The 24,914-nt window shown below is 48.8% G+C and overlaps 1 protein-coding gene across 2 annotated transcripts in view; it reads right to left on the reverse strand.

The window, feature by feature from the left end:
- DRP2 (dystrophin related protein 2) overlaps window positions 1-24,914 on the reverse strand; it is a 39,241-nt gene that overhangs the window by 10,054 nt on the left and 4,273 nt on the right. Inside the window, exons 2-15 of one of the 2 annotated variants that reach the window (XM_043974373.1) lie at window positions 22,876-22,926; window positions 13,664-13,830; window positions 9,154-9,299; window positions 8,005-8,161; window positions 7,294-7,414; window positions 5,556-5,824; window positions 5,173-5,319; window positions 4,953-5,031; window positions 4,258-4,318; window positions 3,977-4,038; window positions 3,650-3,724; window positions 2,930-3,131; window positions 2,698-2,783; window positions 90-247 (exon numbers count right to left, since the gene is read on the reverse strand). In XM_043974373.1, the coding sequence (XP_043830308.1) occupies window positions 90-247; window positions 2,698-2,783; window positions 2,930-3,131; window positions 3,650-3,724; window positions 3,977-4,038; window positions 4,258-4,318; window positions 4,953-5,031; window positions 5,173-5,319; window positions 5,556-5,824; window positions 7,294-7,414; window positions 8,005-8,161; window positions 9,154-9,299; window positions 13,664-13,780 (1,680 nt within the window). In that variant the 5' untranslated portion in view covers window positions 13,781-13,830; window positions 22,876-22,926. The remainder of the gene's footprint in view (window positions 1-89; window positions 248-2,697; window positions 2,784-2,929; window positions 3,132-3,649; window positions 3,725-3,976; window positions 4,039-4,257; window positions 4,319-4,952; window positions 5,032-5,172; window positions 5,320-5,555; window positions 5,825-7,293; window positions 7,415-8,004; window positions 8,162-9,153; window positions 9,300-13,663; window positions 13,831-22,875; window positions 22,927-24,914) is intronic. The other variant, XM_043974372.1, reaches the window with a different exon arrangement.

Genomic DNA, 24,914 nt, shown 5'->3' on the forward strand with positions numbered 1-24,914 from the left:
CCCTGGAGGGATGCCCAGGAGCCCCAAGGATGCTCTGTTCAGCACTGCTGTCCCACCCTAAGCTAGCCTTCCTCTTGTTCTGTACTCACAAAGCGGAAGCAGCTGCGGACACTGGGCTCCACGTTGCTTCCCCCGAAGGCTGCCACTTCCCCCAGTTGGCGAGGTACCTGGATGGCCTCATGGAGCAGAACACCCAGGTGGCGCTGGTCACACTGGCTGCCTGAGGTGGCCACCTGGCTGAACAGGTCTGCAGGACAGCCACCAAGGAGAGAAGAGCAAAGCATGCACACATCTAGCTGAAGAGCACAGGCAGTCCTGCCCTTCCCCCCCCCCCCCCCCCGAAAGCTGGGCCTTAGGCTCGGGCAGCACAAATGGTATACAAAGAGCCACCTTTGAAGAGGAGGTCAGTTGGGGATTGTGTGGTGGGAGGAGATACCTCAGGGAGAGGCCTTGGAGCCTGGGATACTGTGGGATGGAAGGAAGAGGACAAAGAGAAAAACAGGGAGCCTGGGAAAGAAGCTAGGCAAGGCTGGGCCAACTAGAAACGAAGCTCAGTTGGTGAAGAAGTCAAAATGCCGCAGCCACTTTCTAACTACAAAACCCTGTTCAGCTTGGCCTAGTTATGACCAGAAGTACTGAGAGCGGATTGTCCCTGAGGGACAGGGGCAGTCAGGCTGGAGAGAGATGGCCAGAGAAAGATCAAGAGAGAAACTGGGAGGCGAGGGGGGGGGGGGGGTAGTGTGCGCGCATGCACGCGCGCGCACACACACACACACACACCCTACTACTATACTGATGCCTTGGGAAGCTAAATGAAGGGTCCATGCCCTCTTTATCCTGTTTGTCCATGACTGTGGTCAGCTCTTGATTAACCACACGAATAGTCCTCAAAGAGCAAATCACCCACCAGTCCTTTCTAGGTGGTTCTGGAATCTCCAGCCTTGAGGTTTGGGCCTGGGCTCAAGGTGTGGAGCTCACTGCTGTGAACAGTCTGGATCTCCCCTCCCACCAAAGCAGCGGGTCTCCCACCTCTATTCAACACATTCCCAAGCAAAGTTTCTGACTTCCTTCTTGTCCTTCCTCTCAACTTCCTGATTTCTTTTGAAGGCAAGCTCAATCGTCCTGCTAGTCACCCAGGTTCATCACCTCACGTAGGCTGGCCTCTTCCTTCTGCCCCTTCCTGCTAGAAGATGCTAATCCCTATGGGCCCTACCTTGGTAATACCCTACCATTTCCTTCTTTCCATTTCCGTTGCAGCTACCCTAGGTCAGACTCTGGGGAATGGGGAACAATGCCATTTTCCTTCTTAACATATTTATCAGTGGCCCAGATAAAGACACGGATGGCATGCTCATCAGATTTGTGGTTGACACAAAACTGGGAGAGGAAGACGACACACTGGCTGATCATCTCAGGATCCTAAAGGATCATGCTGGGCTGACTCCAATCAGATGGAATTTAATACAAATAAATGGAAAGTCTGGTACTGGAGGTTTCAGTGAACTACAAGTTTCATATGAATTGGCAATGGGAGATGGTCGTCAAACATGCCAGCACCATGTTGGGTAGCATCAGGAGCACCAGCAGAAAGGCCACAGGTTCACTGGCCTCTGCCCTGGTGAGGCCTCATCTGGAACACTAGGTTTAGCTCTGAACTCTGTGGTTTAAGGATGCTGAAAAGGTGAAGAGAACCCAGAACACGGCAACAATGGTGGGGAAGGTTCTTAGGCCCATGTCATATGAGGACTAGTTAAAGGAACTGTGAGTGTTTTGCCTGGAGAAGAGAAGACTCAGGGAGGCCAGGAGGGTTGTCTTCAAGTATTTGAAAGGCTGGCAGGTGGAGAAGAGACTAGAGGCCATTACCAGGAACACTGGAGAAGGAGGGGTCGAGAGGCCAGTATGGGCCTTCCCAACAACAGGAGATGTTCCACAGTGGGACGGGCAATTCCCTCTCCATGGTGATCTTCCCACCGAGACAGACTGGCCATGGGACACTGGCAGATTCCCTTCAAGTCCCTTCCAACTCTGCCATTTGGTGATTCTGGGGTTTTCCTCCCCTGCATCTGGACAGGAGCCTTCTCCCTGGTCCCAGAGCCACCACACTCTCCTCTCTTCCGTCCCTCCGTCTACTCAGAACCCTTGGCTGGCTACTCACTGTCTACCAAACCAAACACATACTCCTGGATACTCCTGAATAGGATTATTCTCATCCTCATTTTAGAGATGAGGAAACTGAAGCTCAGACAAAGCAAATGACTTGCTCAGGGTCATACAGCTGCCGAGTAGGAGCAGGACTGAAACTGAGGTCTTCCTGACCTCAAGGCAAATGCTCTATCCACTTAACAGGTAAATATAAGTCCAAGATAATGAGCTCACTGGGAGCTCCCCAAATCGTCAAACATGTAGGGGCCAGGAGAGGGAGAGCACCCTACCCCCATCTTCCCCATCTGCTTCAATCTGGGTCAAATTGCCTGGCCCTGGGAAGCAAACTAGGCTCTGGGGCAGGCCCTTGGGGCAGACCCCCTCGAAGCACCTCAATAGTGCCCCCATCCCTGGGGCTCTCCCGAGAGCTCACAGCCAATCTGTAGGCTCAGGCAGCCTCACAGGCCAGCTCTCAACACCAGCTAAGGGAACCGACCCACTGTGTTTGCCCGATGCCTGCCACGTCCCCTTCCCAGATTTCAGAATGGAACTCACACTGAAATTTCTCTTTCACTTCTGTTCCACACAAGCAGGCAATGCCAGTCTTAAAAGACAGGGCTCGCATCTTTCCGCTGCGCCCACTGGGAGATGAAAGGGAAACAGATTGAGTGCTGGAGTGGGCAGAGCCCTGGGTACCACTGAGGCCCCAGTCCAGCAGGACTCCATTTCAGGCCTTCTCGGCCCACACTTCTGGCCCCTGGGTCTGTACGGGCTCATCTTGGCTTACCTATCAAACACATTGAGGAGCCAGTTGAGGCTCATGTCCACACAGAGTGGCACGTTCACCAAGATGCCCCTCTCCTCCTCCAGCCGCTCATACAGGGCTGTCAGGCAGTGGATGACCTCAACCACATCCATCACATGCTCACTGGGCTGCAGATCATGCTCATTGAAGATCTCCAAAGCTGTGTTCAGAGTCACCAGGTCCACTGCAGGAGGTTGAGCCAGTATCAGACCCCCAGGGACAGGGCATGGAGACAAAGAAACAACCTGAGCAGGGCACGGCAAGTCGATGCAAGCCACATCCAGGCCTGTGTTTTCTGTAATGCTGCTACTCCTACTCTGGGTTACAACCTCCCATAAGCCCCAAGGGGAAGAAGCCAATCCTTGGTCTGCCTATCCTGGTATCTTCTCCTAAGTTCATGGATATTGGCTAGAGAAGTCCAGCTGTGAGGAGCCCATTCTGCCAAGCCTTAAGAGACCACTTTATTACCTTCAGCATTTCCCTCCACTGTTCTGCTATGGAAACACATGGAACAAGAGGATGTTGGCTCTGGGTTTAGCTCAGGTTCATATTCCAAACCCCTCCCAGCCTCTGGACAGGACTCATGAACTGTGCCACCCCCCTAATCCCACCCCCATAAGCCAGTCAACTGGGACCAGGGGAGGACTGAGAGTGAGTGGGAGGGGCTGGAGGGCTGCAGGGGAGGTGGGGCTGGAGACCTACAGCGCAGGGCCTTCTGGACGCGGCGGAGTTTCATAGCTGTCCGATACGCTGAGAATTTGATGTTGTTCAGGTCAGCTGCCAAGAGAAAAAACGAGACTTCTCTCTGGGGCCAGAGGCAGGACAAACAGTTGAAATCATCATGGCTTAGATGGGAACAAGGTTGTTGTGAATAGGGCAGACTCTAAATCCCTAATTCTCAGCATCCTGTACAGTCCAGGGCCCAGTGGTGACCCTTGGCTTAGGGAGGAAAATGGAGGAAGAAGAGGGCAAGGATCTCCCCAAAGACTGGTGACCCTGGAGGGCCGAGGTAGCTGTGGACATTCTTACCCAGCGTTTGGTACAACTCAGTCATCTTGGGGTGGTCCCAACATGTGGTCTGAGCCTGATGGCTACAAAAGAGAAGGGTCCAAGCATCGTTCACACTGGCCTCTGCCCACACACTCCCCCTACCACATGCACACACGTTTGCACGTGAACATTCAAGAGGGGATTTAGAAACATCTTCAACAGGGCCCAGGGCCCTGAGGATGAATGCAAGTGCAAAATGGACAGGGCAAAAGCAGACAGCCAACACAGGGAGACAGAGGCATACACACTCACTCACTCACTTGATGTAGTAGGGCACTTTATTGGGTGAAATTGCTCTTTCCCAGGGGACTTGCACGGAGGCTGGTAAGGGAAGAGAGAAAGAGAATACAAACAGGCTCTGTGTGCCCCCAACTTTCACCACCCATGGTGACCAAGCAGCCAGCCTCAGGACCTTGGCAGAGACCAAGAAAGTTCTGCTTGGAGACAAAGGCTTTGGATTCACACCTCTACCCCCAAGGGGGAAGGGCCTTGCCAAATGCCCCCCACATGCCACAGAGGCGCCAAGGATGGAAACCAATCCACAGCTGGCTGTTTCTGTGGCCAGCCAGGGAGCTCCCAATGCTCCCAGCAGGCTAGCAGCCTGCCCTGGGGAGGGCCCATTAGCCCTAGGTTGGGGCACAACCTATTTCTGTCTGCTGGACTGCCCCATCTCAAGCTTTGGCCAATGTCACAACCCCAGGACCTCAGGGGTAACTTCTTCATGGCCACTATCAGAACATGGAGCCTTGGGGACTTTTGAAAGTCCCTTTCCCTCCAAACCTCAGAGCTCTCTCCTAATGAGGTCTCAGAGCCTGAGGCTGGTGCAGGCCTAAGTGGCCAATTTGGAGATAGGTCTCCATGATGGGGGCTTCTCCCCACCCCCGCCCCTCCACTGCATTCCTGGGCTCCCCGAAGGCTCCCAAGTGAGACTCGCCCAACTTGGGGATACACGCACTGGACAGGAAGTGCTGGGATCCTGGCCCAAAATCCCGGTGGGCATCTTGGAGCTGCTTGAGCCGTTCATTTACTGAAGCCTGTGGGGAAAGTGAGCAAGAACAACGCTGGCTCCAGAGTCCAAGAGACTCTTTCTGGACTGGCCTCCCAGGAGCTCCCCATGCCCAACCTTTATACCCTCCTCTGCCTCCCTCCAGCTCACTACCAGGCATGGCTCCTACCTGCAGCTGTTTCCAGCGAGTATTGATTTGCTCCAGGGACCGGGAGTTCTCCATGGAGAGATGCACATCAGAGATGGCCAGCTGGTGAGCTAGCTCATTCACCAACTTCACTCCCTCCTTCACTGGGGCCAGTTCCTCTGTGAACAGCTACAGGGAAGAAGGGGCCCCGTGTCCAGCGGGGATAAGCGACACAGAGGTCACTCCCCTATGCTCCTCCTCCCTCATCCAGTGGCTAGGACCCACCTCAACCCCCCTCACCCCTTGCTCTGACCCCCTGGGCCCGGTGCCACCCTCAGCCCCTGGCAGAGTCCAGGCAGGTTCTGAGGAGACAATGTGGCTTAGGGCCCTACGGCAAACACTCGATGGGTGCAGGCCCTTCGTACCTTGATGGCCTGGATGTGCTCTGGCAAGGAGTCGATGAAGAGGTCCCCAATGGGCTCCCAGGTAGCCCGGATGCCTTCAGCCTGGCTCAGGGCGTTGCTCAGCTCCCCCATGGCTCCATGGATCTCCAGCAGCTGCTCTAAGGTACGCTCGATGTGGCGATGCTGGTCTACACAGCGGGCAGTCAGCTTCTCCCACAGCTCGCTGGCCACAGTCGCCTGCTTCCACACGAAGCGGCTGAGGTTCTGGATCTTCCGTCTGGGGGAAGCATCTGCCAAGGAAGGTCAGGGGTGGCAGCCAGAACACCAAAGACAGTCGGTTATGGGGAGGGTTCAAGGGTGGGGACTGGGCAGGGAGGGGCAGGCTTCAAAATAGCAGTTTGTGCTGGACTACGCCTGACTTCAAACCGAAGAATGGAAGGAGCTATGGGGGAGTCCCTGGCTCAGGAGATCCTCCACAAAGCCTCCATCTTTCTGCATTCGCTCCTGAGCGGGGCCTGGAAGCAATCCTTGGGAGGCCCACCCTGACCCAAGCCTGCCCGCCCGCCTTCTTCTTCCCTTCCTCCTTCTCTTTTTCCTTCCTCCCTTCCTCCTTCTCTTCTTCCTTCCTCCCTCCTTCCTTCTCCCCTTCCCCCATTCTATTTGTGTTATATTGATGGAACAAGTTAGTGTGTGTATATGTGTGTGTGTGTGAGTGAGTGTGTGTGTGTGTGTGTGTGTGTGTGTGCTCCCACTGAGCTGAGAATAACCAGAGACAGTGACAGTGACAGTTGCTAGCCACTAAGGACTTCCTTAACGGCCAGATGTAGCCTGTGCACCTCAATTCCCCTAGTCAGACCGGGCTACTGGGACCAGGCCTCTGGGGACCCAGACCAAGAATGGCCAGTGTGAGCAGGGGACAAGTCAGAAGTCATTAGGATCATCCCAAAGGACAATAGATGAGCTGTTATTCTATGGAGTTTGGGAAAAAATTCTGTTCTTTCCTTAATCACCGTCTGATAAGAGCTTTGCTTTTAAAGTTGGCTCTTGAGTGTCCCTCAATATGTAACATCACAAGGGGCTCTCCATGGACATTATATCTCTCATCATAGCATCGAGGCACCATGGGACGTGAGCTAGAGAGAGAGATCTGGCCTCATAACCAGGAAGCCCTGGGTTCAAGTCATGCATACTGGCTGTGAAACCCCAGGCAAAGTCCTTCACTTTCTTTCTTTCTTTTCTTTTTGCAGGGCAATGAGGGTTAAGTGACTTGCCCAGGGTCACACAGCTAGTAAGTGTCAAGTGTTTGAGGCTGGGTTTGAATTCAGGTCCTCCTGAATCCAGGGCCAGTGCTTTATTCACTGTGCCACCTAGCTGTCCTCAGCCCTTCATTTTCTCAGGGTTCCCAGACAATTGGAGAAGACTGTTGCTGAGAAGGTGCCAACCTGCACCAGTAGAAGTTTCCTTGCCCAGGAGGAAATCACAGGGTGGTCCCTCTCCCTATGCTCCCAAGGCAACGATGGAAGCCTGGAAGTGACAAACACTAAGCTTAGAATTTGGGGCAGTGGAGAACACATCCAGAGGACCCACATGTAATGAGGAGGACTGAGGCTATAGATGGCACCAGAGTGCTCTGAGATCAATCACTTGAGAGAGCAATCATTTCCAGATGGGGGAGAGTGTTTCTAAATGTGGCCCTACTGTGATTTCCTTTGGCAATTAGAAAAGAGCCAAGGAGGGGGAAGAAAGGAAGCCCACCCACCTTTGTTCTCACAATGGGATTCTTCTAGTTCTTCAAACGGGTGCTGGGATAGGAAGGCCTGAGCTGACTCGAGTACTGAGTAGATATAGGGGCCCCGGGACTTGACCTCTTCCATAAAAGCCTGTGAAGGATAGGAAGAGTGAGAGTCCTCAGGCCCCCCAAGGCCTGGTTCCCTGGGGCTGTCAAAGACATCCAAACTGGGACCAACTCCCATTCTTCCCAAGAACCCCAAGCAGCAGTAGTGAGGTGGCATCATCAGGCCATATATCAGCCATATATCAGCAAGCATTGTGGCCTAGTTGGCCTTGGCCCAACTTGGGCCTTGTGACACAAGTGGGAAATGGGGAGTTTTCAGAATCAAATCAAAGGTAGGTAGGAAAGGCTACAGGGACTGGGGCTCCTTAATCTAGAGATGGGCAGATTCAGGAGATCTCTGAGCATTATCTTCAAACATCTGAAGGACTGTCTTGGGGAAAGGGGACTGGACTTGTTCTGCCACAGGCCCTAGATATTGGAATGATATAAAGCAACCAGAACTACCCAGAAATGGAAGGAGTTCTCTCCCCAAGAAGGGGTGAGTTCCTTGGGGATGTAGGTCTCTGAACAGAGACTGGATGTTTTCCAGGAGATTTAGTCATGTGCCAGGGGGAGGCTGATCTCGTGGCCCTCCAAGACCCTTTGAACTCAAAGGCTCTTGGACCACTGACCTACCGAATGAGTCTCCTTTTCCTTCTGAACCAGGGCCACGGACCCCTGGAGTGGCAGCTGAGCAGATAGCTCTTCATCCTTCTGACTGAGCCAGTCAATGATCTCTTGAAGAGGGGGCTGCAGCTTCCCACTGGGATCTGAGAAGGCCTCAAGTCGAGCCCTGCAGGCAGTAGGCCAGAAGAGCCATGAATGGGCCACAATGCACTTACCTGGCTTCTCAAGGCACTTGGGAGGTTCCATTGATTCAGTTGGATGACCCTGGCCACAGCTCAAACAAGGGGGAAATAGGGGCAGAACTACAGCTAGGTCAAAGTTACAGCAAGTCCAACTCAATTACAGTAGTATGGCCTGGTGGAGAGAGCCGGCCTTGTAGATCTGGGTTCAAGTCCCATCTTCAATGTATCCTGGCTGTGTGATCTCTTAGTGCCCCAGGCACCTCTCCAAGACTAGAAATTGTGGGGGAAGGGGTGCCCTATAGCAATAATGTAATAAGTCTAGTCTTGTCCTTATCGGGTCTTAAAGATTAGAGTCATCCAGAAGTAGAATGGGAATCCACCATAACCAGTAGTGAGGTCCCCAGCATTGTAGGGCTTTAAGCAGGCCAGGCCAGGCCAGCCAGCCAGGGATGGGGATAGGGCGGCTCCAGTGCTGGTGTGGTTGCTGGGAGGGACCTCGGCCTGCCTCTCTGTAGAAAGCCAGAGGTTAGCCCAGGTGTCGAGAGCCCCCCAAAGCTCTTTCAGGCAGAGGCCTGCCACTCAGGATCTGGCCACTGGGACAGGGAAAGGGTGGAGGAAGCAAGGCACTGGTCTGCGGCAGCAAGACAGAGAGCCGGGGGACCCCAGCAGAGAGAAGGGGAGGCAGGAGGCAGCACAGTGATCACCCCCATTTTTCTTTATCTTTTGACAAATAAGGCGACTTCAAGAGAGGAAATGAATTCCCTGAGGTCACACAGGAAGTGAGTATGTTTGGGACTAAACCCAGGTCCCTTATTTCCCAGTCCAATGGCCCTTCCACTAGACTATAGATGGCAGGAAATATGGCAGAGGGAATGGAGAGAGGAAGAAGAAAGGGGGGACTGCTGGGGTAGAAGAGGCCCAAGGGCCCCTGGGAGCGAGCTGATTCTGAGCTCAGGCCACGGGCTGTGGGGCTTACCGGAGGTTGTGGGACTTCTTTTTGATTTCGTTCCAACACAGATTCATGGCTGGAGCATCCAGGGGCCCGACGGCACCGTTCAGGGCTTGCTGCCTCACACAGGCCGGCCCTGCACCATCCTGAGAAGGGGCAGCTGTGGCTCTAACCTGGACAAAGGCACAGACACCAAGCTACACAAGCAGCCCAGGGGAAGGGAGAAGATCAACCTCAGGCAGGGTCCCAAGGTGCATGGCACTTAGGGTTCATCTTCTAATCTGACCCCTCACTTTATAAAGAGAAAGGAACTAGGGCCTCGTGGCACTAGGGAGCTCTGTTTTCTGCCAGGCTCTTGCCTTATCTCCACCTGGGTGGGGAGCAGAGGCCCCCAGAAGGGGAAAACAGAAAAAATACCCAGGACTGTGCTAGACCCAGCCCTGCAGGGATGATGCCTGGGCTTGGCATTTCCTTGGGAGAAGGAACTTCAAGTCTTAGAGAGGTGCCCAGGGCACTGAGAGGTTCAGTGACGTGCCAGTCTATATAGAAGGCAGGACTTGAACCCAGGTCACCCTGCCTGGGCAGCCAAACATGCTGCCTCTCTGCAAACCTTGTGTTACAACTGCCCAGGCTTGGGCTACTCCAGAGAGCATTGGAACAGCTCCTCTTCCTTTCCCCTTACTTCCCTTAAGCACTTTAAGGATGTCAGGACAGCAGTTTGGGAAACTGACATGTAATACCTGACCCCTGTCATGACCCCTGTCACCCCCTGGCTTTGGGATGAGCAAGGACTTGGCTCGTATCCTATTGGGCAACATATTGTCTTGGGACCCTGGCACAGGGTGGCAACCAAGCAGGCCCAAACATGGACTCAACTGGAGGGGGGTTGGAGTTCCATGTTCCTTCCCAGCACCAGCAGGACCTCAAGGGTGGCCCAGAGAGAACCAGGGAAGGACAGAGAACTCAGATGCAGCCTGAGAAACTTCTCCCCACCCTCATCTTCCTTCCCTCCCACAAGGAGGGACCATACCTTTGTTGGGTAGGGGCTCCTCAGCAGGCTCGGGCAGCAGCCGCTCCATGGGCCCTGGCATTAATGTCCTTACCCCACTTGCTGCCTGGGCACTGCCAGGCAGAGACCTGACAGAGAACTGGCCTCAATCAAGGGAGGTTGATTTGCTCTCAGCAGGCGGGTGAGCTGGTGGGCTGGGAGGCGGGAGCAGGCAGCCACTGTCACCCTGTTTACTGACCCCCCAGGAATCCAGAGGGGGGCGGCTAGAGCAGGGCTCTCCCGGTGAATCATATCTTTGTCCATGTGGAATTTCTGCTCGCTCATTCGTTCCTGTTCACTCTCTCTCTCCCCTTCTCTCTCTCTCTCTCTCTCTCTCTCTCTCTCTCTCTCTCTCTCTCTCTCTCTCTCCTCTCTGTCTCTGTCTCTCCGTGTCTCTCTGTGTCTGTCTGTCTCTGTCTGTCTCTGCCATCCCGGGCAGTCTACTCATTCTGGGTGGGGGGGGGAGTGGGACATCAAGGTCTATGTACCTGACGAGGGGCCCTGCAACGGGTGACTACTATAGATGTCCATGCCCAGGGCTGCGTCTTCTCTGGGCACAGGCAGGGAGTGAAGGGTAGAAGGTAGCCCCTGATCCTGAATGGGGAGAGATACCCCAGAGGCAGAGCAGAGGCAGGGGAAGCACCTACTATGTGTCTGGCACTTGGCTAAGCGCTTTACAAATATAATCTCATTTCATTATCACAACCTTGGAGGGAGGTCCTGTTACTAGCCCCATTTTACAGTTGAGGAAACTGAGGCAGACTGAGGTTAAGTGACTTGCCCAGGGTCACACAGCTAGGAAGTGTCTGAAGCTGAATTGGAACTTGGGTCTTCCTGACTCTAAAGTTGGCAATTAGTGCTCACAAATCCTGAAGTCATCATACTAACAACCTGGCTGGTACTACAATGATGCTCTCACGTTGGCAAACATTCTCATTTGAGTCTCCCAACAGCCCTGTGAGGTGGGTATGACAGGGAAACTGAGGCTCAGAGAGCTCCTTTGCCCGGGGCCCCCCAGGCTGTGTCAAAGGTAGGATATGAACTGAGGCCTCACCGACTCCAAGCCATGGGCACCACAGAGGATGGAATGAGTCAAGGCAAGCCTAGAACTGTGCTATGGGAGATGCCCGAGACAGAACCTGAGGTGTGTGTTTTGGGGGGATGGAGGGCCTGGACAGCTGAGAGCTAGCTTCTGGGGCACACATGGAGTGGCAGAGCAAGAGGCCAGAGGCAAAGGCGCCTCAGGAGCCACAGGGATCTGGGGACAAGAGGCCTCTGCTGAGCCTTCCAGCAGACCTGCCTGGGGAAAGGTTAACATTCCGAGCCTGAGGCTCCCCCTCCCAGCCACCTCCCCATGGAAAACCCTTTGTTTTTGCCAAAGGCTTGCTTTCCATTCCCAGCGGCCTCAGCTGCTCCCACATTGTTCCCATGCTCAGACCCACCTACAGGAATAGCTGTAGGGCCTCCACTATCCACCACCATCTGCCCAGCCCCCCTCCTAGCCCTCCTTTGCTCTGGGCTGGGTAGGGCCAGGCCTCCCCTGCCCTGCCGGACCCCTGGCCCTCTTTCTGCCTTCTCCCGCAAGGTGCCCAAGCCCCTCCTTCCATGCCCCTCAAGGTAGGCCTCTGCTCCCAGCTCCCACCCCACAGTCTTTCCTTCATGGCTCATCACTCGGCCCGGAGATTGTCTGGAGAAGCTATGTGCCTGGACGGGACGGGTCACCTGGACACTGGGTTCTCCCACCACCTTGCTACGTGACCTTGAACAACTTCCCACACTGCTCCTCCCCCACTCCAGATTTCCTCAATTTTCTGATCTGCTGAGGGAGGGGATCCATGCCTTCGGCACAACGAAGGGAGGGAAGCAATGAGGTAACAGGTGCCCAGGGCAGGGGCTTTTAACCTCATACTGCCAACCCTTGGGAAATGGCCAGTTCCCCTGAGCCCAGGCCCTCAAGGGTGGCCTGCTCTTATGCTCCCAAATGCCTGGGCCTCAGGCCAAGCCCACCTCCTGCCCAGGGCATCCCTAACTTGGCTGCACCTCTTGATCCTTGGGAGACAAGGCAGAAGAAGCCTCTCTCGTAGGGCCTCCTGACCCTCCCACCTGATCCTTGGCTCCATCCTGAGATGGCCCATGTGCTGTGCTGGCTCCCTCCCTGTCTTCCATATATTTAGCCACCACCCGCGCGGCCCTCAGTGAGTCAGCCCTGCAGGCTCAGCTGTGAGCCCTTCGCTTCCAGACTGAGGGGATACCACTTTCTCCCAACCATCCCCCAGCCCCAGCCTAAAGATACTGCATCGATTCCTTCAGAGGGTGGCGGCTCTCCTGATGAGCTGTCTCATGTTGGTGGCCCGGTGTGGGGGCACTTTTCCCAAGCTGCCTCAGGACATTATTTCACCCTCAGGAAGAGGCCAAACGCCCACATTCTCCCAGGGCCCAGTACACTATTGTCCTGGGCCAAGAAGCCAACCCTAGAGCTGGGCTGAGAACAGACAGGTTTCTCCAGCCGACTAGGGTAAAGATAGATGTAGCCTTCCCTAGACAAGCCTCTGGCTGCTCCCCCTTCCCCAGTATTCTGTTACTGGAGACATTGGGACACATGAGGCACCCCCCCAAGCCCCCATCCCCGCCCTCACAGGATGGAGGTGGGTCCATGGAAAGAGAAAGGCCTTGGGGGTTGGGGGGGGGCCGGGCATGAGGGGAATGTGGGAAAGAGCTGAAATCCAGCCAGGCTTAAAACTCATGAACTCAGCTAGTGGCAATCACTCCTTAACCTTGGATGGCAGAGGGCATTGGGCCTGCCACTGGGGCATTCCTAGGCCAGAGGACCAGCCCATCTAGCCCTTCCCAGCTAAAGTGGGGCCCCTGGTCTGAGGGTAGGCTGCTCTGCTCACCTAGGCCTTCGAACTCCTCCCCCAAGGTAGGCAAAGAAAGGAGAAAACCTCCATGACTACCACCAGAGGAAGGCCCCAGGGGTTAGAGAGAAGTATACACAGATGGACCCTTGTCATACACACACAAAGGTGTCCTTTCTTAGACTAGTAGCATGCTCTGACTGCCCCCAGCTAAAGTCTATCTGCCTGAAGTCTACTCCTTTCGTCAGGCCAAGTGGTACCATTTGAAAGCCAAAATCAATCACTGCATTTGGAGGCAGAGGGCCTGGGGTGAACTCTTTCCTCTGCTACTGTGTGACTCTGGGCCAGTCAACTGGCCCCTCTGGGCTTCCCCTATTGACCTGTCTGGCCTCTGCTGTCCCTTCTACTTCTAAATCTCTGTTGTGCTCCTGAGGACCAGAGACGGTCTGACGGTGGAAAGGATGTTAGACTTCAAGTCCAGATGGCCTGAGTTCAAATTCCACCTCTCTTTCTTACTTCTTGGATAGGCTTAGGCAAGTCATGTCCCCTCCTTGAGACTCAGTTTCCTCCTCAGAAAATGAAAGGGCTGGACTGGGTAGCCTTGGAGGTTCCTTCTATCTCCTTTGGCTCTTACCTGAGGCTGGGGGCGGGTGGTATTGAGGCCACCGTTGTGCTGGGATTGGTCAGCTGCCCGCCACTCATGACATCGTGGGAACGTGTAGGGACATCCCTGCATGACCATGGGCTGCATCAGAACAGCAGCTCATGGAGGGGCAGGGCAGGGCAGGGGGACAAAAGCACCTGGAAGAACAACAGAGAGAGCTTGCATTAGGTCCTGGCAGAGAAGCCCCACCATGCAGCAGCCTGGCCTCCCTCATGGAACAAAGAGAAACAAGTGAAGGATCCAGAGGGTGGGGGTCAAGCATGATTAAGTCACCATTCTAGCCAAGGCCAGGCTTGATGGGTCTATGAGGCAAAAGATACTCCAGCATCCCCAATGACCTGGCACTCCTTCAATGATGGGGATGGCAACTCATCATTCAATTCATGAAGCCCCAAGAGGTTGAGATAGGAATTCTGCCCAACATGTTGGAGATGCTCTGTTACCATCTCAAGGGTACCAAGTGATCAATGAGAATTGATTACATACCTATTTTACAGATGAAGACACTGAGGGTGAAGGAGGTTAAATGACTTGCCCAAGGTCACATAGTTATTAAGTGTTTGAGGCGGTATTTGAACTCATGTCTCACTGACTCCAAGTCTTGCACTTTATCCATTGTACCACCTACCTGCCCAAAGCCCACAAAACCAAGAACAGTCTCTGCCCTCAAGGAACTTATGCTCTAATGAAAAAGACAACATGAACATACAGAAGTAAATGCAAAAAGAGTAACGTGGAGAAGAAAGCACTGACATCTAGAGGGACCACGAAAGGCCTCATGCAGAAGGTGGTGCTTGAGCACCAATTGAACAAAAACTGGGATCCCCAGAGACAGGGGGAGGAAGGAGAGCATTCTGTGCAGAGTCCTGTGTAAGAAGCAGCAAGGTCGGGGCAGCTAGATGGTGCAGTGGATAGAGCACCGGCCCTGGAGTCAGGAGGACCTGAGTTCAAATCCGGCCTCAGACACTTAACACTTACTAGCTGTGTGACCCTGGGCAAGTCACTTAACCCCAACTGCCTCACTTAAAAAAAATCAATGTGAAGAAGCAGCAAGGTCAGTTTGACTAGACCATAGAATACATGGAGGGGAGGGAGATGTCAAAAGGCTCAAAAGGAAGGCTGGAACCAGGTTACAAAGAGCTTCAAATGCCAAGAATTCTGTATTTGATGTTCAAGATAATAGGGAGCCATGGAGTTTATTGAGTAGAAAAGGGAGGGAAATGGATCTGAGCTGTAGGAAACTCACCTGCGTAGCTGTAAGGAGGATGTACTGGAAGGAGAGAGACTAATTCAATGAGAACCATTAGGGAGCTATTGCTCTGGTTCAGATGAAAAGTGATGAGGCTAGAACTAGCACGATAGCTCTATGGAGAGAAGAGAACAAGGATGAGAGATGTTGGGAAGGCAACAGATTGAATACGGGTGGTAAGTGAGAGGCAGGAGTTGAGGATGACCCTGAGGTCACACATCTAGGCAGATAGGACAGGGAGTTGGTGATGCAGGCCTGGAAGCCAGGAGACTGGGGCAAGATAGATCCTGGAGTCATCTACATAAAGATAATTAAACTCATGGGAGTCAATGAGGTTACTGCAAAAGTGTAGACAGGAGAGAAACAGGCCCAGGACAGAACCTTGGGAAATATCCAGTCAAAAGACATGATCTGGACAATAGGTCAGAAAAGGAGACCAAGGAGTGATCAGACAGTAAGGAGACTAGCCATGAGAGCAGTGTCACAAAGACCAAGGAAAGACAGAGTATTGAGGGTGGTTGGTAGTATTCAATATTGCAGAGAGGTCAAGAAGGATGAGGACTGGAAAAAGAAAGTCAGATATGGCAAAGATGACTTTGGAGAGGGCAGTTTCAGTAGAGTGGTGAGCTCAGAAGACAGACTGCAGAGGGTTCAGAAGACGGTAAGAGGAAAGGAAATGGAAGCAACAAGGCTAGTCAGGGCATCACAGGGTCTAGTGAGGGGTAATTATTCCTCACTCTCATCATGGAACTGGCCTACATTTTTGATCATTTCTTTGATGACATCATCCTTTGTAATTCCCTGTTCATAATATGCCACAGTCTGCTCTCCTCTCCACTGCATTCTGGAGGGAGGTGTTTGTTTTCATTTCTTCAGAGATTACAGCATTTCATGGCTCACACGAAACACATGCGAATCCTAAAGATAACCCCATTCTTCTCAGCCCTACAAAAAGCTCCAGCATCCTTTGCAAGAGTAATCACTGGAGACCACAGCACAGGTATGGCCATGCATTCCAAGCATGGAGAGACCAAAGAGCCCTAAACTTCTTCCTCCCCTTCTGTTGACCCTGATACCAGGTCAATGGCCCATAAAATCAACCTCAGACTAAACCTAGACAAAAGAAAGCAGTGAACTCTTCCCACTCTAAGAATGGGGCAGATCAAAGATGTTCACGTGGCTCCTTCTATTACCTGTTACTGCAATGGCTGGATGACTTTTCTATAAATAGTTGTCACTTTGTTCTCCAGAAATGCATAATAGAGGGGAGGGAATGACCAAAATAGTTTTAGGACTGGTCTTTAAAGACATGGTGGGGCTGTTCTTTTCATTCTCATGAGGGCTAAGGTAGTATTAGTTATTCTCTTGTGAGGTTTAATACCCCAAAGTGGCAGAAGTGGTCCAGTCTAAGTAGAGAGGCATGGGCGCTGGCTTCAAGGCCTGGCTCTGCCAATGGCTACCTACTTGTCTGTGACCTCAGGCCAATCATTTCCATCTCTGGGTCTCAGGTTTCCTCATCTATTAAATGAAGGCCTTGGACCTAATGATCTCTGAAGTTTCTTCTATCTTTAAGTCAAGGCTCCTATGAGCCAATGAATGTGCTGGCTGAACCACTTTACAAACTGCATGTTTGGATGGACAAGTGATATTCTCCCAAAGCTAATGACCTTGTATTCTAAGAGCAGAGTTGTTCCAAATAGAGAACAGAGGAAAGCATGAGAAATGGCTAAATGGGATCTTTGGGGCCATCGAGTCTGAACCCACACCCCAAAAAGAAGTCCCACCTCAACATACCCTACCAGTGGCCATCCAGTCTCTGTTTGAAGACCTCTAGAGACAAGGCAATGGGTGGAGGTTACCAGTTTCCCATCTACAACTTCAATTCCAACTCCACTCCTGACCTTTCTTCCTTGGCTGGCCAGGCTGACGTCATTAAATACAGGACATACCAGACTAACCTCACCATCTTTTTTGACACGGTTACTAAACTGGTAAATCAAGGAAATGTTGATTTAAGTGGAATATCTGATGTAGAGACATGGGCTAGACAACTGTATAATCAGATAGTTTTGAAATTGGTTGGATAGTTTTTAAAGGTTCAATGGCCAACTTGGAAAGAGAGCTCAAGTAGAGTGTCCCAGGAATCTATGGGTGGCCCTGTCTTATTTAACAATTTTATCAGTAACTTAGAGAAAGTTATAAATGGCATGCTTATAGAATTCACAAATGACATAAAGCTGGGAAGGATAACTAATAGTCAAGATCTTGACAGGCCAGAACATTGGGCTGAATCTAATAGGGATAAATGTAAGGTGAACTTGGATTCAAAAATCAACCTCACGGGGGCAGCTAGGTGGCACAGTGGCTAAAGCATCGGCCCTGGATTCAGAAGGACCTGAGTTCAAATCTGGACTCAGACACTTGATGCTTACTAGCTGTGTGACCCTGGGCAAGTCACTTAACCCTCATTGCCCTGCCCCCCCCAAAAATATCAACCTCACAAAGTACAAGTTGGGGAAGGGGTGGGTAAGATAGCACTTTGTTTGGAAGGGATTTGAGAGGTATAGTGGACTCTAAGGCTCAGAACACAGAATTTAATTGCTGAAGGGTACCTTAGTGGTCCATACCCAAAGGAATCCCCATTGGAAGATACCCAACAAATGGACACCTGGTCTGTGCTTCAAGACCTTTTTGGGGGAGGGGGGGCACGGAGCAATGAGGGTTAAGTGCCTTGCCCAGGGTCACACAGTTCAAGACCTCTTTTGGACAGCTCTCAATGTTAGGAAGATTTTCTCCACATCAACCCTAAATCTGCCCCTTTGCAACTGCTCCTGCCCTTGGGGGTCAAACAGATAAGCCTCTTCCATATGACAGTCCTTCAGATACTTGAACAAAGCAATCCTGTCCCCCACCTCCCAGTCTTCTTTTCTCCAGTTAAAACATGTCCAATTCCTTCAACTGATCCTCAAATGTCACAGACTCAAGAGTATTCCCCATGCTGGTTGCCCTCCCCTGGAAACTCTCCAGTTTATCAATGTCCTTAATATAAGTCAACAATGTTGACTTAGAGGCAGCTAGTTGGCACCAGGCTCAGAGTCAGGAGGACTTGAGTTTAAATCTGGCCTCATACAATGACTGACTAGCTGTGTGACCATGGGCAAGTCACTCTGTTTGCCTCAGTTTCCTGAACTTTAAAATGGGGTTAATAATAGAACTTGTCTTGCAGGGTTGTTGTGAGGACCAAGTAAGATATTTGTAAAAAGCACTTAGCATGGTGTCTGGCACATAGTAGGGGCTTTAAAAATGCTTGTTTCCTCCTCTTCTTATTCCCTTCCCCACCAAAGAAGCAAATACAAACTTAGGGTGTGTCGAAAGCCCAGTATCCAGGATTGGGAGGTGATAATCCTATTGGATCCTACATTGGGCAAATCACATCTAGACTTTCATTCATTCTGGAGAGCATCTTTTATAAAGGATATTGAGAAGCTGGAAAACATCCAGAGCAGGGAGAAGGAGGTGGGAAAGGGCCTTGGGTCCATGTCATATGACATTGGGGTGTTTAGTTCAGAAAAGAGAGGTCTCTGGCTTTAAGTACCTGAAGGGATGTCCTGTGGAATAGTGACTGGACTTGTTCTGCTTCCGTGAAGTAAGCAAAACCAAAGAAGAACATCCACAGTAAACATTAATACAGTAAATATTAATCAAAAGGATCACTAAGAGAAGGCTGAATGCTGAGTAATGAGAATCATCAGTCTTGGTTCTGGAGAATTTAATTTGATTCAACAGACATGTATTAAAAGTGAACTTGATGCCAAGTACTATTCTAGGGGCTAGGAAGACAAAGGAAAAAAACTGAAATAGCACCTGACCTCCAAGAGTTTGTAGTAGGGGTTTGCTGGTAAAGGTTTAACAACTGGCTCTCAAAAAATGTACACCCGATACACTTTTAAGTTTAATCTCCATTATTAATATTTTTGTCCATCACCTTTACTAAGTGTGGATAAGCAACAAAATGACAGATCAAGCCCTGGTTTGTAGCCTTTACTAAATTCTAAGGTGTAAAAGTTCACACTGAAAATTTAACAATCAGCTTTCATGAGCAAGTTCAAGCCAGTCCCAGCATACATAGAAATGGGCAAATCACATCTCCTAATAGGTCTCTCTGCTCCTATCTCCACACAGCACCCCTCGTGCCATTCATTGTCCACACAGCTTTGAAAATGTTTTTCCTAAAGTATAGATAGGTCTGACCATGTCACTGACCTACTCAATAAACTCCAATAACCTCTAAGTTCAAATACAAACTCCTTCACTTAACAATAAATGTCCTTTATGACCTGGCCCCAACCTGCCGCCCCTTATTCCCCCTTACTCCTCCTTTCATTTATTTATTTTTATTTTTTGGTTGGGCAATGAGGGTTAAGTGACTTGCCCAAGGTCACACAGCTAGTAAGTGTCAAGTGTCTGAGGCCAGATTTGAACTCAGGTCCTCCTGACTCCAGAGCCAGTGCTGCACCACCTAGCTGCCCCCTACTCTTCCTTCCATGCCTCCTTTGGACCAGTCAAACTGTTCCTCCTGCATCTCCCTCTCTGCCTTTGTCCCCTCTGGCTTCTGGCCTCAGCTCATGCACCACATCCTGCTCCCTTCAGCTGCTGGTGCCTTTTCCTGACAATTCTTCTGCCTCTAGTTTTGAAATGTTCTTTTTTATTCTGAACTTAAGCACCCAAAAGAGCATTTTCGCATAGCAAAATACAAAAAGAGGATTCGATATGAAACCATGAATTTCCATTTCACGCCATTTGCTTTTTTTTAAAAGAGCAAGTAAATTCTACATGGTACTTTTGAAACCGCCTGCTCACCTGTATTTCCTTCTGAACTTCTTTCTATTTTCTTCTGTGCATTAAAAAAAAAGCTTCAATGGCCTTTTTGGGGGGAGGGGGCATCACTATTGCTAAGGTCCTTCCCTTCAACTCCCCCCTGTCGAATTAACCAAGAAGGGGGGAAAACCCTTGTAACAAATAGTCAAGCAAAATGAATCCAAACAGGGGCCCGTGGCCAAAAAAGAATCTTTTGCCTCCTAAGTCTATCACGTCTATGTCAGGAGACATATGCTTCATCGTGGGTCCTTTGGAAACGTGACTGGTCACTACATTGATTCAAATTCTTAAGTCTTGAAAATTTGTTTTTCTTTGCCATGTTACTGTCCTTGTATAAAATGTTCTCTTGCGTCAATTCACATCAGGCAGAATTCTCTGACATCATTTCTTTTGTATAGTAATATGCCATTATATTTATAAACCACTATTTGTTTAACTGCTCTCCTGTTGTCTAAGAGGAAATTGATTCTAATACTGCTCTCTTTTTAATCCCTTTGAGATTAGGGAGTTTGTTTTGCTTCTGACTATTTCCTCCTAGGAATAAGTCTCCTTTTATTTATTTATTTTTTATATTTTTGGTGGGGCAATGAGGGTTAAGTGACTTGCCCAGGGTCACACAGCTAGAAAGTGTCACGGGTCTGAGGCCGGATTTGAACTCAGGTCCTCCTGCATCCAGGTCCGGTGATTTATCCACTGTGCCATCCAGCTGCCCCCATAAGTCTCCTTCTTAACCATCACCCCTTCCCTAACACCATTTGTTTCCCTGTTAAATTTGATTTAGTTCTGTTCCAAACTCTGTGTGTGTGTGTGTGTGTGTGTGTGTGTGTGTGTGTGTGTGTATGTGTGTGTATGTGTTCGGGCCTCCTTTGTCTATTTCAGACAAGAGTGAGGTTCATCTGATGTTCATTCCTCCCATCTCTTCTTCCACATTTGTATACCCTTTTCATGAACCTCAGTTATGAGAAATAGCAACTTCCACTTGTTCCTCCTCTTTTCCACACTAACGTGTTGGGGCTTTTTTTTTTTTTTTGCGGGGCAATGGGGGTTAAGTGACTTGCCCAGGGTCACACAGCTAGTAAGTGTCAAGTGTCCAAGGCCGGATTTGAACTCAGGTACTCCTGAATCCAGGGCCGGTGCTTTATCCACTGTGCTATCTAGCCACCCCCGTGTTGGGGCTTTTTAAAACAATTTCTTCTTTTTCTTTTCTTAAAACCCTCAGAACAGGAAAGGACAGGGGATACTGTCTACTTAATTAAGAGACAGGAAAAAAGAGAGGAAGAATTAAATAACTAAATAAAAGGAAGATTCACAACATGACTAATGTGGAAATATGTTTAACATGATTATTAAGCTATATCAGGTTGCTTGCTGCCTTGGGGAGGAGGGAGGGAAAGGAAAGAGGAGAAAAATTTGGAACTTAAGATCTTACAAAAATAAATCTTGAAGACTACAAAAATTAATACTATTGCTTATAAAAAAAGAAAAAGCCCCAGATTCAGGAGGGCCTGAGTTCAAATCTAGCCTCAGACACTTGACACTTCGCTAGCTGTGTGACCCTGAGCAAGTCACTTAACCCTCATTGCCCCACCAAAAGAAGAAGAAGAAGAAAACAAACAAGCAAATAAATAAATAAATAAAAGGAAGAAAGAAAGAAAGAAAGAAAAAAGAACTAAGAAGTTAAACAATTCTAAAAGTAAGGATAGAGGAAATCAATGGTGATGGTAGGGGGATGCTTAAAAGTATGTAGTCAAGAGAGTCAGTAGGAATAGGGTTACCTTAGAGTAGAGTAAGCTAAAATAACTGAAGAGACAATGCCACATTTACAGAAGAAGATGGGGAAATGCTAATTAAAATAATATTAAAGATAATTGGAAGCAAATATGAATTTAACTCTCATAACTTTAAATGTGAATAGATTAAACAATCCAATAAAATGGAAAAGAGTGACAGAATGGATATGAAAACAAAACTCCACAATCTGTTGCCTACAAGAAACATTTAAAAAAAAACAAAGACATACACAGAATAAAAATGAGAGGCTGGAAGAAATTTGTTATACATTATATGAATCCAAAAAAACAGGAGTTGCAATCAAGCTATCTGACAAAGCAAAAACAAACATTCACAACACAGAAAGGGAAAAACAAGGAACCTCTATTATGTTTAAAGGAACCATAGACAACAAACACCTTAGCATTTAAATCATAAAGGAAAAATTATAAGACATAAGCAATACAACGGTGGCAGGAGATTTCAACATCTTTCAGTTTTAGAAAAATCTAACAAAAAGAAAACCAAGGGGCATCTAGGTGGTGCAGTGGATAGAGCACCGGCCCTGGATTCAGGAGGACCTGAGTTCAAATCCAGCCTCAGACACTTAACACTTACTAGCTGTGTGACCCTGGGCAAGTCACTTAACCCCAATTGCTTCACTAAAAAAAAAAAAAAAAAAGAAAACCAAAAGAAATAAGAAGTAAATAAAGTGATGGACTTATGGCATCTTCTAAATAGTACTGCTAAAGAATACACACACACACACACACACACACACACACACACACGCACATGTGCACACGTAGCTAGGTGGCATAGTGGAACACTGTATAGAAGTCAGGAATTTATGAGTTCATACTTGTCTCATACACTTACTGTGTGACCCTGGGCAAGTTGCTTAACCTCTCAGCCACAGTTTCCTCATCTGTAAAGTAGGGATAATAATGGCACCTCCCTCACAGGGCTGTGAGGATCAAATAGAATAAGATATATCGTGCTTTTCAAACCTTCAAGTGACATAGAAATGCTAAAATTAAAAATTTCAGTACCACATGAAGCTCTTTTTACAAAATCAACCATGAAATTGCAAACAAATGTAAAAAGACAGAAATAGTAAACATAACCCTTATAAGACACAAGATACTAAGCAGTTCAGTGAGCACAAATAAAAAAACGCAGACCCAAATGGAGACAGAATGAAATCCTAAGTAATGAATGGGTCAAAGAAATCATGGAAACAATTATTAATTATGTGAAAGAAAATGATAATGATTAAACATACCAAAATTTCTGGGATGCAGCTAAGGCAGTCCTCAGGGAGAAAATCATATCCCTACAAACACACATTCACAAAATAGAAAGAGAGGATTAATGAACTGAATACTCATTAGAAATTAGAAAGCCAACAAGTCTCCAAATCGAAAATAAGCACCAAAGAGGATGTATTAAAAATTAGAAGAGAATAAACTAAAGCAAACAAAAACTATGGAAATGACAAATAAAACTAAAGGCTGGTTCCTTGAAAAGACTAATAAAATTGATAGCCAATCTGATTAAAAAGAAGAGGACAGAAAATCAAATCAACAAAATTGCAACAAGCAGAATAAAATGACAACAAAAACCAGGGGAACAAAAAACCCAAAACAATGATCAGATCCCAGTGTGCCTAGAAATATGCCAACAAGATTAAGAACACTGAAGAAATAGAGAAATATATTCACAAATATGAAATATTCCAACTAATCAAAGATCAGAGATTTGAAGTAATCCAGTCTTAGACAAGGAAATAAAAGTAGCTGTAAAGGAACAACCAAAGGGCATGTGAAACAACTCCTGGTCTTGATGAATTCATAGGACAATTCTATCAAACTGTTATAGAACAATTAGTACCGATACTACACAAATTATTCTTTGATATTTGAACTGCTTCTTTTTTTGTGGGGCAATGAGGGTTAAGTGACTTGCCCAAGGTCACACAGCTAGTGTCAAGTGTCTGAGGCCACATTTGAACTCAGGACCCCCTGAATCCAGGGCCGGTGCTTTATTCACTGCTGCTCCTGAAGTGCTTCTTTATGGATACTTGCAAGATCTTTTCTTTGACATGAGAGTTCTGGATTTGGGCTATGCTAGACCTGGAACTTTTCCTTTGGGGCTTCCTGTCAGGAGGTGATCTTGGGATTCTTAGTGGCAGGTAGGTGGCACAGTGGATAAAGCACTGAGCCTGGAAACAGGAAGATGTGAGTTCAAATCTCTCTATGACCCTGGGCAAATCATTTAACCTCTGCTTCAGTAAAGTGGGATAATAATTGCAGTTACCTCCCAGGATTATTGTGAGGATCAAATAAAATAACATTTGTATAGTGCTTAGCACAAAGATGCTTGTTTCCTTTCCTCCTTCTTCCATTTTCCCTTTGGTTCTAATAGTTCTGAGTTGTACTCATTTAAGATTTTTTTGAAATACAGTACCCAGGTTTTTTAAAATTTGGTTTTCAGGGATTGCAATGATTCCTAAATTTTTCCTGTTTTCTAGGTCCGGTTTTTTTACATCCTATCTTCCTTTTTTTCAAACTTTGGCTTTTTAAAAATATTTCTTACTGTTTGATGGAGTAACTAATATATGTTTGGTCTTTTCTAGTTTGGATAAAGTTTACCACTTTATCTAAGATACTCCCCTTCCATTTTTTTTTTCATTTTAAAAAATCTCTTACTTAATTTCTTTTAGGCATTCATGTAGTCCTTGTGGAAAGGCTATTTTTGCCTTTGAGTCTTTGCATGCAGTTGTTATAGGCACACTCTAGATCTGCAATAATTTTTTATATTGGTTGGTATTTTCTTTGATTTCTTCATCTTTTTAGCTTTAGTTCCTGAATTGGGGCTTTGTGGCAGGGTTGGCCTTTGCCCCTTGCTGTACTTTGGGGTGGGTGGTTGAACTTGCTTGGTCTTGCTCTAGGTCCTCTGGGTTCTTGAGATGAGCCCCACTTACTGAGGTTGGGTCCTCCTGGGTCTCTGAGATTGAGAGCACTGGGTCTTCAGGCCTCAGGCATCTCAGGCATCTCAGGCCAGATTTAGGGACTTCAGAGCCCTCGGGCCTGGACTTTCCAGGTGTGAGTACTGCACACAGCTCTGATCAGCACCAAGCTGGTTGCTCCCCACTGCTGTTGCAGCTTCCAAAGTCTGGAGCTCTCTCAAGGGAGCCTCCCACCACCTTTGATGCGTCAGGACACTGAAGCTTGCAGGCTATATGTGTCCTGCCTCTGACTGCCTGACCCTTGCTTTCCTATTGTCCTTGGGCTTCTGGCTTGTTTTCTGGGCCATTCTTGG

This window comes from Dromiciops gliroides, chromosome X (genome assembly GCF_019393635.1).
Source record: "Dromiciops gliroides isolate mDroGli1 chromosome X, mDroGli1.pri, whole genome shotgun sequence".
Lineage (NCBI taxonomy): Eukaryota > Metazoa > Chordata > Mammalia > Microbiotheria > Microbiotheriidae > Dromiciops > Dromiciops gliroides.